We start from the raw sequence: 13,152 nt of genomic DNA, 5'->3' as shown, positions 1-13,152 counted from the left end.
AATATAGGAAAGATGTCTTCAAGCAACTTGTCTTTGCAGGAAACTCCTGCAGAAGGACAGGAGGAAGACTGAAAACACAAGTGGATGAAAGCTGGGATTCCAAACTTGAGAAACCAGAGAGAGGGAACTAGCATGATCATGCAAATAAAGATGTGCAAATCTACAGTGAACATAACTGACCTGCCTCTTCTGGGGAATTCAACTGTTAAATTCCTTGAGATATCACCAATTGATGACCTAGTGGTCCCCCTTCCTCCTTCCCTGGCAAATCTCTGGTGTTGTTAACAAGGATTCATAATAATATCTCTTCACTTAGCTAGGTGCTATAGATTTCCCATATGGGTAACAACAGTTTGGGGTTTTTTTTAAGGCTAATTTCAATGTTTTATTCAAAAATCACAAAGGTTGATCCTAAGAAGCATTTTTGCCCCAATTAACTACATCATTTTAAAACCTTCTACCTGAAACTGTACTAGCATTTATATGTGGGTAGCCTACAAAAACAAGCTACATGAAGAAGGAAGTTTCAGGAAATTAATGGTATTTCTTCCTGAACTGAAATCCTTGTAACTGGAACAGAAAAAGTTCTACATTACTGAGCTACATGAACTGGATACTTAAGCAGTGATTCTCCACGAAGCCCAGTATAAGCACTGGATATGAAAATGGTACAAAAACATGGAAGAAGCTCTGTAATAAAAAAAAGTTTATTAGTCTACGAGAGGAGCTGTCTTAATACACATTTCTTCCCCAATACCTTATGAATGTAATAAGTAATAGGAGCTTTTTGCCTTCAAGGCTAAAATTTGGATAACCTTCTGTTGTTTAAAATATGAATAAAGATGCAAGATGTAAAGTTTTAGGAAGGTCATTCTTTCATGTGATTATACTCATGATTTGCCCAGAAGACATATTTTTTAACTTTTTTTTAAAAACTCTGTTTTAATATATTCTTTGTTTGACATAACAAAATGGTAAAACTCCTACAGCTTTCTACTTTTTTGATATTATATAAGAACCTTATAATATTACGTGCCAGAAAAGACAGAGTACCTGAAAATAAATGCCTATTCAAATTTACAGAACAGTGTTCAAAGATGCATTATGTTTTCCTTGAAGAACTAAAGGTCAGAATGTATAAAGAAAACACAAATGATTTTCAAAAAAACCTTACAGAAATGTTTTTCTGATTGCACATAGCATTGCAATCGTTTCTTATATCCATTATCAGGGTTCATTGGCCCTGTCAAGGTGTGGATATTTTAAAAGGTCCTTCTTCTATTTACAAACTGTTACCTGCTGTAAAATCCTTGGCACCTAAGATATTTAGGTTGTGTGGAAGTTTTAAAGAAATGTCATTTTTTCATGAAGTTCTAATAACTTTTTTTATATAAGTTTTTATATAATGACATTCTGAAATCCCTGAAGGATCAGCGACATAAGTGGTGGGCATAAAATTAAAGTGATTTCCTATCTAAAATTGGTTCAACTAACTTAAAGAAAAACACAGAGCTTCTAGGCAAGAAGCATTTCTATTTGTAACAAAAAGACTGAAACATTAAGTCACTTGTACCTAGAGGGCCCTGAAGATAGTTTGTGGTGATCTGTGGTGATATGATATAATAAATATATACTCTAAATAGTGATCTAAGCCATTATCTAAAAATATATAATTTGCCGTCTTTTTCATGGAGTACATTTCCATTACAGAGTACATTTCCGATACACACCATCAAATATATTAGATGAACAATGTGAGAACTTGATCACATTATCATTATCAGGGGGCATAATTTTTTAAAGTACTCAGTACTGATCTAGACCTATGGCTTCTGAAGTTAGTTTAAAAATAAGTGTTTTTAAAAATAATACTTCCTCAGCTTTGCTGATATAAAATACTATAAATACATGTTTATTTGCATAAGGACTAGAGAACAATTTTTCCTTACTAAGGTCATTCAAATCTTTTGGCAGACGGGAGAGTAACAATTAATTCCATTGTCCAATAGAAACATGGAAACAAAATCATAGTCTTTGGGCTATATGGCATTAAGAAATCAGTACACCTGCTCAAGAGTCGTAGATTCCTCACCTGTCACCCTCACACTAATACAGTGAAAATAACACAAAAAGGAAAAAAAAGAGAAAGAAAAACTATTATGCTAATAGGAAGATAAAAAAGAAAAAAGAACTATTCTCTGGGATTATAACTGCCAATCACTCTTCCAGTGAAAACAATTTAAAGAAATTAAGAATTAAAAATTAAAGATTCAGAAAGGCTATATACTTATACAAACAAAATTACCATCTACTTTAAAGCCCTGTGGAATTTTAGACTAGATAACTGTGCAGGTAAGGATTGTGATCAGGCCCTATTTCCTGCAAAACCACACAGCAATACATGAAAATTTATAATTTTCTTGGTTGTCAATACACCATATTCTTGCACATGGCTTCTGTATTGTAGATTTACTCAAAACACAACAATTTCCTTAACCTACAAGGTTCCTCAATTATGCTGACCTTCTAAAAGATTTGGCTTACCTCAAGTCTCTATTTTCTTTTTTTTTAACCCATCATGACACACTGTTGCAGTTGCACAATTTTCATGTATTCCATGAATTGTAAAAGGGAAATACTCAATTAAAAAATGACTAAGACTGTAACAAGAAGGTAACAAACAACACATTTCATTCATGAAAATGAATGCATCTCTCAAAGCATGAGAGAGATTTTCTTTTCTTTTTAGTTACCTGACAGGACAACTTCAACTAGGTCTCCTTCCTGGATATCTGTAGCTGATTTTACCAATTGGAGAATGTTTTCAGAGGTAGGGTCATGGCGAAAGAGCAGAATTTTGTCATACATTCCATAGAAACCACATTCAGGAAACTGCAAATAGAAAACCATGAAAGTTTACTACTCAGTAAAATACATAATGTAAAATACAATTAATATAATCAATATTTTGGGGGACTAGACTATTGCCCGTATTAGTACTAAGCTACAAATGTACCAAGCAAGATAAATATTTTTCTATATATGGCAGTATATATGTATATATATGACAGTATTCTGAAAATGTTTTTTTTCACCCTCTCAGGTAAGCTCTTTTGCCTGTCTTCCTTTATGCCCCTGTGAATAATCCAGTACCCTCTAACAGATGAGGGTGAAATATGTACATCCCTATAACCACTGCTAGTATCTTTTCAAAGACAAGTTCCTGAGCCACCTGATCTAGTTTGGTTTGCTTTGAGAGGGGATTGGACTGGATGACCTTTGGAGATCCCTTCCAACCTACGCTGACCTATGATTCTGTGATCTCTCCCCAGATAGGTAGAAAAAAATATGCCTGCAGTCCAGAAGACATATTTTTCAGCTCTGTCTCAGATGGAATATCCAAATGATAGCTGGGCAATACTTCTTTAGACTAAAGTATTGCATCCAAGGCCTTCATTCAGCAACTGTGGAATCTTAAACTGGATATTTATTAGGAATTTTTACCTTATGATTATAAATTCTTTTTATCATTAAGAACAACTTCATAATTGTAATACTTCTTTCAAATTTTACTCTTTAAAATATTTGTTAAAATGTTCTGTTTCATCACAATATAAATTAAAGCATGTAGACTGACAGTTCATTAACAAGGTGCCACTGGGGTTTTTTGTACCACTCAAATTCTAGCTATTGGGTATAACATCAATAAATTATATTCTAACTAAAGGTATTAACTTCTTGAGTTTCAATTGCATTTATCAATTATTATTTGTTTTCCTATAGTAAAGCTTAAAAGCTGATGATTTGACTTCTAAAAAAGAATATGTTATTAAGTTTTAAAGCCAGCCACTGGTCAGACAAAAATGTAATTGCTCGTAGTCATACATAGGTCTTCTCTTTGTCTTTTGGACAAGGTCCATCTCTGTTTATTAAAAATACATCTGACTTCTTTTTTTCTTTACGAACGCTTCAGAAAATGCCTTCAAAAGAAGCAATGCAGGGCAGAGGGGTCGCTATGACAGAAAGTTTCAATCGCTGTTCAGTTGTCATGGCAGCAGAAGCTAGACTTTTTTGAATTAAATTTTATTTATTTCATAGAAGATATATTCATATCAGCATCATACTTAATAGGGGGAAATGAAAAGTGATCGGTACTCTTTCTTCACAAATATCACACCCTACTTATGAGATTTCTTTTATAGTGTTAAAAAAGTCATTTTCCATTCTAGTTTTGTGAAAGTTATAATATGCATTGCCACATTCAAAACTTCCAGGAGCAACACCATAAAAAAAACGGGGAAAAAAAACAGTACCGAATTTTTATTTAAAATAAAAACTTTCACATAGGCCTTAGTAGAGTTGTTAGCCAGTCAAAAAAAAAATGTATTTTGTCATGAAATAGCTAGTGAAGTGATGAAATGTTACCACATTGCATGAATCCACTGTGCAAGCACCTTCTACTGGCTTCATATTCTCCTGAGAAAAGTGCCTGTTCCTGGGAAAAATACCAGGAACCTTTTAAACTGTATACAGACATTATTGGTGCCTACATATCAAAAACAATCAATTTTAGCTCAGTTACCAGAAGAGAGGTAATATTAAGGAACATTATTACCTGTAAGTTATTCTAAAGTTGACTGAGGAGGTAAAATGGCAACATTTTATGTACAGAACTTAGATAAAAATGATTTTCAGTAAGCAAGAAAATTTTGTGAACCTGTGCATCTCTGTGTCTTACTATTATTCTATATCTGTAATTTAATGCTGAAGTAGCATCCTCTATCATCTTAACTAAAGGAGAAGGAGCAGAAGAGACTTAAAGTTTCAGTATAGTTGAAATCAACTCCTAGATATACTGTAACAACGGTCATTTTACCTAAGGGAGAAAATGATCCAATATTCCTAAAAAAAAAAAAAACATTCTTGTACATGGGATAGTCACCTGGACAAAGACAAAATAATCTAGATGACATTTTTTCCCTATAGTCGCAAGTATGGGGATAAATATTTCAAGTATCACATACTTAAGACACAGTAAATACTCAGGACTAAAATTCCAAGATAAGCCAAATAGTGCTGAAGGAGCTTGACTCTTTAAGGTACAAAGGATTCCAAATCTCAGTAAAGTAATAAGTTTTTCAACTTAGTGCCAAAAGCACTTTTCTGGTTCAAGAATATGCTACATTGATGCCATGGATTTGAAATACTTACTCTAGCTTTTAAAGAAATTTGCTTTACATTAAACTGCGGTGGGATAGAATCGAAGCTTTCTAGTGGGGAAGTAATCTGAACTGCAAGACCCTCTTCATCGATACAGGTACTAGCATAGCCTAGACAATAAAAAAGCCAGTGGTACATGCACTAAGAGCTACACTGCAGACACCTGAGTGAATTTCCTCACTCAGAAGCAGTGAAAAATTAAAAATACCTTTCAAAATGGAGATTGATGAACATTTTCAAACCCTGGATTCCACTAGATTTCAGAGACAATACAGGCATTTTCCTCCGAGTTCATTATGACTTAAATTGTTTGTTCTTTCTTTTTATTCTCACTCAACTTGCTGTTTTCAAGTTATCTCTACTTTTTTCTACCTATAAAAATCATTTGCTATATTAGATTTATTATATGTGTGTGTATAAACACATAGTTTGAGGTACCTTTTATTATATTTTGTGCAGAGAAATTCAACCACAAAATATTTTGGCAAATTATATACAAGAATTATCTTCTGGGTTCAAGTTAGTTTTCCCCACATAAACCATTCTCATGCCAAGAAAGCCATTTTGATAGTGTGATTCTCCAAATAAAACATTGTGTAAGGACCAACTGTTGCAACAGTGATAAAAATATTCCCTCAGCTAAGCTTATTCCTGCCAACAATAACGTTGATATGCAGAAAGAAAAGTAAACAAAAAGCAGCCACATTGCTTGGTACTACAACATAATAAATAGCACTTATTTTTGCCAAATACAGGGCAAATAAAGAAATGCATATATGTCAAGCTACCAAAAAGCTAACTAAACCTAAGCTAACTAAAAGCTAACTAAATATGTGGGCATTGGATCTAAATTCCCAACATTAATAAAAGCCCCAGTTTCAGTATATTAGCTGCTTAAAGTGGAACTACTAGGAGTAAAATGGTCACAGTAAATGCTGTAATGAGGAAGTAGAGTATTTCCTTACGAATCAGGACACTGGCAAATTGTGGACATGGGGTCAGAGAAAGGATCTATTTATGGCAGCTTAACAAGGCATCAGTAGTCACTAAGCCATCACAACTGTCCATGCACACGTTGTTTGCCTACTCCAGGTGTGAAATAAAATGCTTCATCTCAAACTGTTTTCCAAGTTTACTCTAAGTTGCATTATCTTACAATCGAAGCAGGATAAATGACTGTTACAGCATAACACCATCTTAAAATACCACAAGTCAGCTGAATATCTGAAGCAATAGTATGACAAAAAAAACACAGTTAATTATTTTAGACATTGTAAAACCTTTCAAGGAACAAATTGCTTATAGGATGCTGTGTTTTGGGTGTTTCTGAGACCAGGAAAAACTTAGCAATTTACGTAAATGAGGTGCAGATTCATGACTGAACTTACCCAGACTGTATTTAGAAAAATAAGAAAGATTTCTTGCAATGCATACATTTTGAAAATACAGCTTTTGGAGGACAAGAGCAAACAGAATTTAAGCATTGGTGAAAAAGACTGGGAATAAAGGGCTGATCTAATATGTTCATGTGACAATACTGCCAACCAAGAGATCACTTCTCTTAAATTATTACTGAAAGTTGTGCATTGTTTGAACATATACATACGTATCAACAGAATAGTACACATTTTTTTAGTTAGAGAGAATAATCAGATACTTAATGCATTATATATCACTTACAAACAAACCTGGGTTCCAGATTCACAATTTATAAAATTTCTATATTAATACAAACCTACCCCCAATTTGGACATTATTTATTAGTGATTTCCCAAATAAAAGGGAAGAAATATTGTACAACATGCTTCTAAGACACTTAAAAATACAAAAGATATTCATTCTAAGAAGGAAAGATTCAACATACCTGAAAAAGTAGAAAATTTGGTTCAAAATAGACACTAAGATTTTGGAAAAGGTGAGAGTATATTTTAATGAAACTATTTCAAAAAACCTCAGAAGAAAACATAGCAACTATCTAAAGAAGGAATGCAGTTACCATCGAAGAGAATATACAGTGTGCAAATACTAGTGAATCACTTAAAAGCCTAATTTCTGTTTTCCAAAGGTGCACTTTCAACTTTGTTATTTAACAAGAGAGGTCAATTTATGAGAGATGTATAAGACCATTAGAAGAATATATCATATTAGAAAATATGTTAACCCTAAAAAGGAAGATATTTAGCCTAGATACATGGAGCTCCTATCTAGGATCTAGAATAAATGATCACAGACCAGTACAGATATCAAGGGAAAAATCTGTTTCTCCTCTCCAAGGGACATAAAATAAGGATTATTAAATGTACAACACAGGAACGGATACATTACAGGGAATTAGACTAGATACAAGAAAAGCTTTGCAGGGATGAGAATATGTAGCAGTTCTTACAGATTGCCTAAGGAGGGGAATTTCTATTACCGGAGGTTTTTTAGAAGAAAAATTGTGACAGGAATGTGACATCTGATCTTTTCATCTTGGGATAGAAAGACAGAGTAAGTAGCCTTATATATCCTAATGATTATAATACTGGATAATTTACTGTTTTAGCATAAGTGGGTATAATCCTGATCAAAACTATGGCTAAATGTAAAGGACTATTTAAGCGCAACTCTCTCTGTCCATGATCAATGTTAAGTCTCCCTTGTGCCTGTTCACAGTGACACTAAGTCAAAAAACGTTCTGATTATTCTGAGTAAAACTGCCATTATCATACAGAGAAAATGCTGTATTATCTATCCACAGGTTTTCTTCATTAATTTAATAAATCAGAGACATGGGATACAAGAAAATTTTCTAAAAAATTAATAAATTGCAAATTTTCCTCAAAATATATATCAGTATTATGTTCTGCTATCAGAGCAATTAATGTTGGCCAACCTTACAACGTAGATGGAATCAGTAACAATAGGTTTATATCAGTGTAATAGGGTTATAGAGGAAGCACTGTGTCATTCCCTCATTCTGCATTACCGTTACGCCATCTTTGATGTACCAGAGGTATATTACATGGCACTATGGGAAAATTGTTGTAAAGGTAATATCACATATAAACAACTATTACTCTCAAAGTATTTGACAAACTATTTTCTACTTTATAGCATACTTTTCTACAAAAAAAGGAAATAAGATATATTGCTTTTCGTAATATTGACAATAACATTTTAACAATGAGTCACTCCCATGAAGGAACAAAATTCTGACAGTAAACAAGCACACTGTTTACCAGGCTTAGGACTTCAAGGAAGACCTGAATTCTGCACCCTCTAAAGCTGCACTGAATTGACTTACAGCACAATGACTACTGGTCGGTGTGACTATATAAAGCACATGTGTATAAGTCTGCATGATAAGAGATTTCAGTCATTAGTATAAAATAGCATTCGTACAGATGAACAATTATGCCACAGTACAGTCCAATTGATTTCAGACAGTTTCAGGAGGAAAACTTGTAATTTAAACATCATCTTTGTTTAAAAATCAGCCCTCGTGGATGGAAGAGGGGGACTGTTTGAAGTTTAAACAATTCTGAGAATACAGTGTTTCTGGATCACTCTGCAAGTTACTTATTATTTGTCCATTTTAAAATGGAAAAAAATAGTCTATTAACAAGTTGGATTTCATTACTGTTGCTGGTAATGATTCAAATTATGAATGCAATGTATTTTGTTGTTTGATAATGGAGACTTTAATTCTGTTAGTTTATCAGCCTGTGAATGATTAATATTCACAGAATGTAGGTCCAGTGATCATTCATAGACAACAAATACTACTTTACTACTACTTTAATCAATTATACCTCCAAAAGAAATGAAATTGATGAAAACAAGAATTGTGTAGTATATCTTTACTGTAACTTTGAAAAATAAAAAAACCACATTGTGTTATAATAATTTATTAGTGAATTTAAGAGATGTGATTCGAAACGTGATTACATTAAAGAGGTTTATTTCTAAAAATTTAAAGCAACAGAGACCGATATGTCAGTTTTCAGCATTTGCGTTCTTTACGCTTCAGTGATGCTTGACTCATATAACGCCAATAATTCCTCCTTATATGTACTGCAAAGTTACCACATTAAATATGTACATCTGAGAGAAACGGAACAGATTTTATTCCAAACATTGAGCCTTAAAATTACTTAAATTACTGACTACACATTTATTTAAATTATGTTTTGGATCACATTGTAGCAGCTTTTGTGGTAAAAACGGAAAACAATGTGAGCATTTGAAGTCAACCATAAGCAGACTAAAGCGGTGTGCTTTTTTCATTCCTCTAAAGCATCATTTAACTCTTCTCTAACAATAGGACCCCAAAAAAGTCAAATAGCTTTTTCAGACAAAAAATTGCTGGTCAGGATCTCAAGTAACAATTTGGTATTGACCAGTTGGTGGGTACTCTGGAAAGGCAGTAGATTATACATAAAATGCAGGCCAAAAAGAGGCTCAGCACCCCCCTTTCCTCAGCAGATATCAAAGCAAAAGGAATCATTCAAATATTTTTAGCCTTAGCAAAAGTAGACATCTGAAGAAAATACACTGAAAGACTTCAGCAAAAACTGGATAGAAGCCAAATGACTATGCAAGTTCTGGGTCTTCAGTTAAAAAGACTTCAAGTGATATTAAAAAAACCTGCAGACTCATATTAAATATTGATAACAAGGACCTTTAAGTATTCAGTAATTCATTTAATCCAGTATGCATTGTATCAACCAATAGTTTCAACAATGCATGTCCATACGCATGCAGACATATGTCAAACTATACATCATTTTATGATTGTGCTTATTGATTATTGTTCTCAATACAAGGATCTAATCACAAGGATCACAAACTAATGAAAAAAAAAAGAGATTCTATTTAAGCCTCTTTCCAATTAGTGTGACAGTCAAACAGTTTTATTACCAAAGAAATAGAACTTAAAAAGATCTGGTATATCTAAATGTTAATGTGATGGCACATATTTCCAATAGGAATTGGGAAACTTTCAATAGTTTTAATTAATCATATACATAGTTATTTGAACAGACAAAATATTCAGCCTTCCTCTTTGCTTTAGTGAAGCACAATTTCTAAAAGAAATAATCAAAAAGAAAGGTGAGACCATCTAAAATAAGCACACTACTCTTATCAGTTTGGTTTAATAATTATGTATTTGGGAGATTATCATAGTAGATACCTCAATTGAAAAAACTGCTGAGAAATAAATTTCTTTCATGTAAAGGACTTTCCCTGGAAGATCCGGAAAACATGTATTATAAACACTGATACTGCTTCCAGTGTAACTACTAATGTAAACCAATAGCAGAAAAACATGCTGTTGTCATAATTTAGCAAAAATACTCCTTTCAAAATACTAATTATCACATTGTTGTAACAGAACAGGTGGACATATTCTCATTGCTAGAGGTGCAAAAGAATTGAGATACTCAGAAATATCCTCTTTGTTCTGTCTTTTAGTTTCTTCTCAATTTTGAGCATTTCTTGTAAAGATACTTCTAATTTTTCAGTCTTCATTGACCTTTTTCTTTTTTTTTTTACATTGACATTAAATTGAATTATGTATTTTTAACTAAATAGCTATTTTTCCTTCCAAATTAGTTTGAATTTTGCAAGCCTTGTTCTTAGACAAGACCTTATTGAATACAAAAAAGCAACAAGGACCTTGATAAAACCTTCTGGAAGTCTTTCACAGCACAAAGATAATGATCCAGAACACATAAGGACTGTGGGCTAAAAAATGTCTTCACAGCATGTGGAGAAGTTGAGTCACACAATGTTTGTTGACACTAAAAAAAAAAAAAAACCCTCAAACTTAAAAAAAAAAGTTTTACTTTGATTCAATTGTCTTAAAATAAAGATAAATGTATGAAACTTTTGAAACAATCATATTAACCAAAACAAAACATTCTTATATATTCTTAAAATAACAATGCATTTTATTTTTAGATGTCAGGATTTCCTTTCTCTACAGAGGTTACAACACAACAAATTCATGATACTGAAAAGCACAGGGATTTTTTTGGCTAAGAGGACTGACTACATTCTCACTTATCTACTGCAGCCACTGCTACCTTCAGAACCAATATTATTAGAGATTTTTAAAAGGCCCTATTTCCTAAAGCCAAAGCTATAATGAAAACACTAGTTTTTCCTTTATGCATAAAGAAAATATCAGAAGACTTTGCAGTTTTGTTATAAAAAGCATCAGAGGTAGTATTTAATGCCAAGATTTTCTTCACATGTACCACTGTAGTTACTACAGTCTAGAACAACTCTTGAGTTTAAATAGAGTTCACACTATGGTTCTGCAATGTGTATATAGCAATGGGTGTGTAGCAACAACTGAGTAAGAACTGGAGCTGGTGGCTTCTCCAGCAGCAATGATGCTTTCTCCTCATTCTGGAATACTTCAGGCTGTGGCTAAGAAATCTCAGAGACGGTGACTCTGGAAACTTTTGGTGATATCCTTTGCACTTGTCAGGCAGCCACGTAGCAAGGATAGGCAATAACTGTCTATTTCCTTTCTTTTCTTTCCTTCTTTCTTTTTTCTTTTCCCCTGCCAGTCAGTTGTACAGAAAAGAAACAGCTGCACCAACCATCCTGAAACTGCTCATGTTGCAGTACTATCCAAGACAGCCTTAGGTCAAGCGCACTTGTAACAGGTACGGAAACACAGGCAAATGATTGAAGAGCAAAGATGGTCTTGCACTGGAAAGGAAAAGAAGCAACAGAAGAAACCTAGAATGGTTTTGGAAGCAGCAGAAAGGGGATGACCAGAGCAAGGAAAATACACTTAGAACAAAAGTATAGGAAAGACCTGCATAAACAAAAAATGGAAAGAAGCCTTAAAAAGGATTAAAGGTGATACTTGGGGATACCATGAGGAGCCAGGTTTACAAGGGATAAAGTGTTGAACAGGAACAGCAGTACAGCTCCTTGCTTCCTTTTTGCCAGTGCTTTCCCAAAAAAGTATTAGAAGTTTTGCTTCTAATCTAATAGCTAAGTGAAAAAGAGAAGTTTCTAAGGTTACATCCACTAAACAAGCCAGGAACCATTCTCCAGACATGAGGCTAAATGGCACAAAATGGCTCATGATCATACAGCTAAATTCTTTGCCCCAGAAACAGGGTGTCTATATTCCCGCTGCCTACTTAAGCAGTCCCTGACACAGGCTAGACCCCAAACCTTGCCTGGGCATGGTCTGCAAGAGTGTGATTTGGCATGGCCCAAACCATATCAAGAAGCACGCAATTAAACAACTAAAAAGCTTATATGATTTTGGCCCAGCGCTTGAGCCTAGGCTTTCATCTAGTTTTATTTACTAGTTTAGAATATAATTTTTATTCTTTTTCCTCTTTTACTACAATCTTTGATTAATTACATGTTCTATAAAGCACAATTAGATAGCTACTGCATAGCAGTTAATGAGCCTTTCCAAGTGAGACTTCAGGAAGGAGCAAAATTTGTATTATTACATAATGTAAACAATAATTATTTATATCACAAATATGCACATAATAATATTTCCCCAATTCTGTTTGCTGCTGTGGTCGGCAAACCAGATTTCTTCACATCTCACAGATCAAGAACCAGAGTACTTTGCCTGCACATACTTACTTGAAGAGCCACCAAACTTAAAAAAAAAAAAAAAAAAAAAAAGTCCAACCTATGGAATTGTCCACAATAACAGCCACAGAGGAAAAGTGCAGCTGAGCTCCTCCAGAGAAACATCTGTTTGCACAGACTGCTGGCATGGTTATTTTGCAGAGCCCGACCTCCGCGCAACCCTTTTGTGTGCCTCTCAGTACAGGTTGTTCCTTGTGGCCGTGCAGGGAAGGAGTTGCTTCCTCTGCAGCGTATCTCTAAACAAACACGCTCTCTTGCTACCTATGCCTCCTCGTGCTGCATGTCTGCTTGCCTTCTGTCACTCAC

The 13,152-nt window shown here is 33.9% G+C and overlaps 1 protein-coding gene across 3 annotated transcripts in view; it reads right to left on the bottom strand.

Moving 5' to 3' along the window:
* PRKD1 (protein kinase D1) overlaps nucleotides 1-13,152 on the bottom strand; it is a 153,945-nt gene that overhangs the window by 69,465 nt on the left and 71,328 nt on the right. For all 3 annotated transcript variants that reach the window (XM_064512402.1, XM_026100254.2, XM_026100255.2), the window contains exon 2: nucleotides 2,754-2,892. In XM_064512402.1, coding sequence (XP_064368472.1) covers nucleotides 2,754-2,892 — 139 coding nt within the window. The remainder of the gene's footprint in view (nucleotides 1-2,753; nucleotides 2,893-13,152) is intronic.

This window comes from Dromaius novaehollandiae, chromosome 5 (assembly GCF_036370855.1).
Source record: "Dromaius novaehollandiae isolate bDroNov1 chromosome 5, bDroNov1.hap1, whole genome shotgun sequence".
In the NCBI taxonomy this organism is placed as follows: domain Eukaryota; kingdom Metazoa; phylum Chordata; class Aves; order Casuariiformes; family Dromaiidae; genus Dromaius; species Dromaius novaehollandiae.
This window is presented reverse-complemented; position numbering and strand designations above follow the sequence as displayed.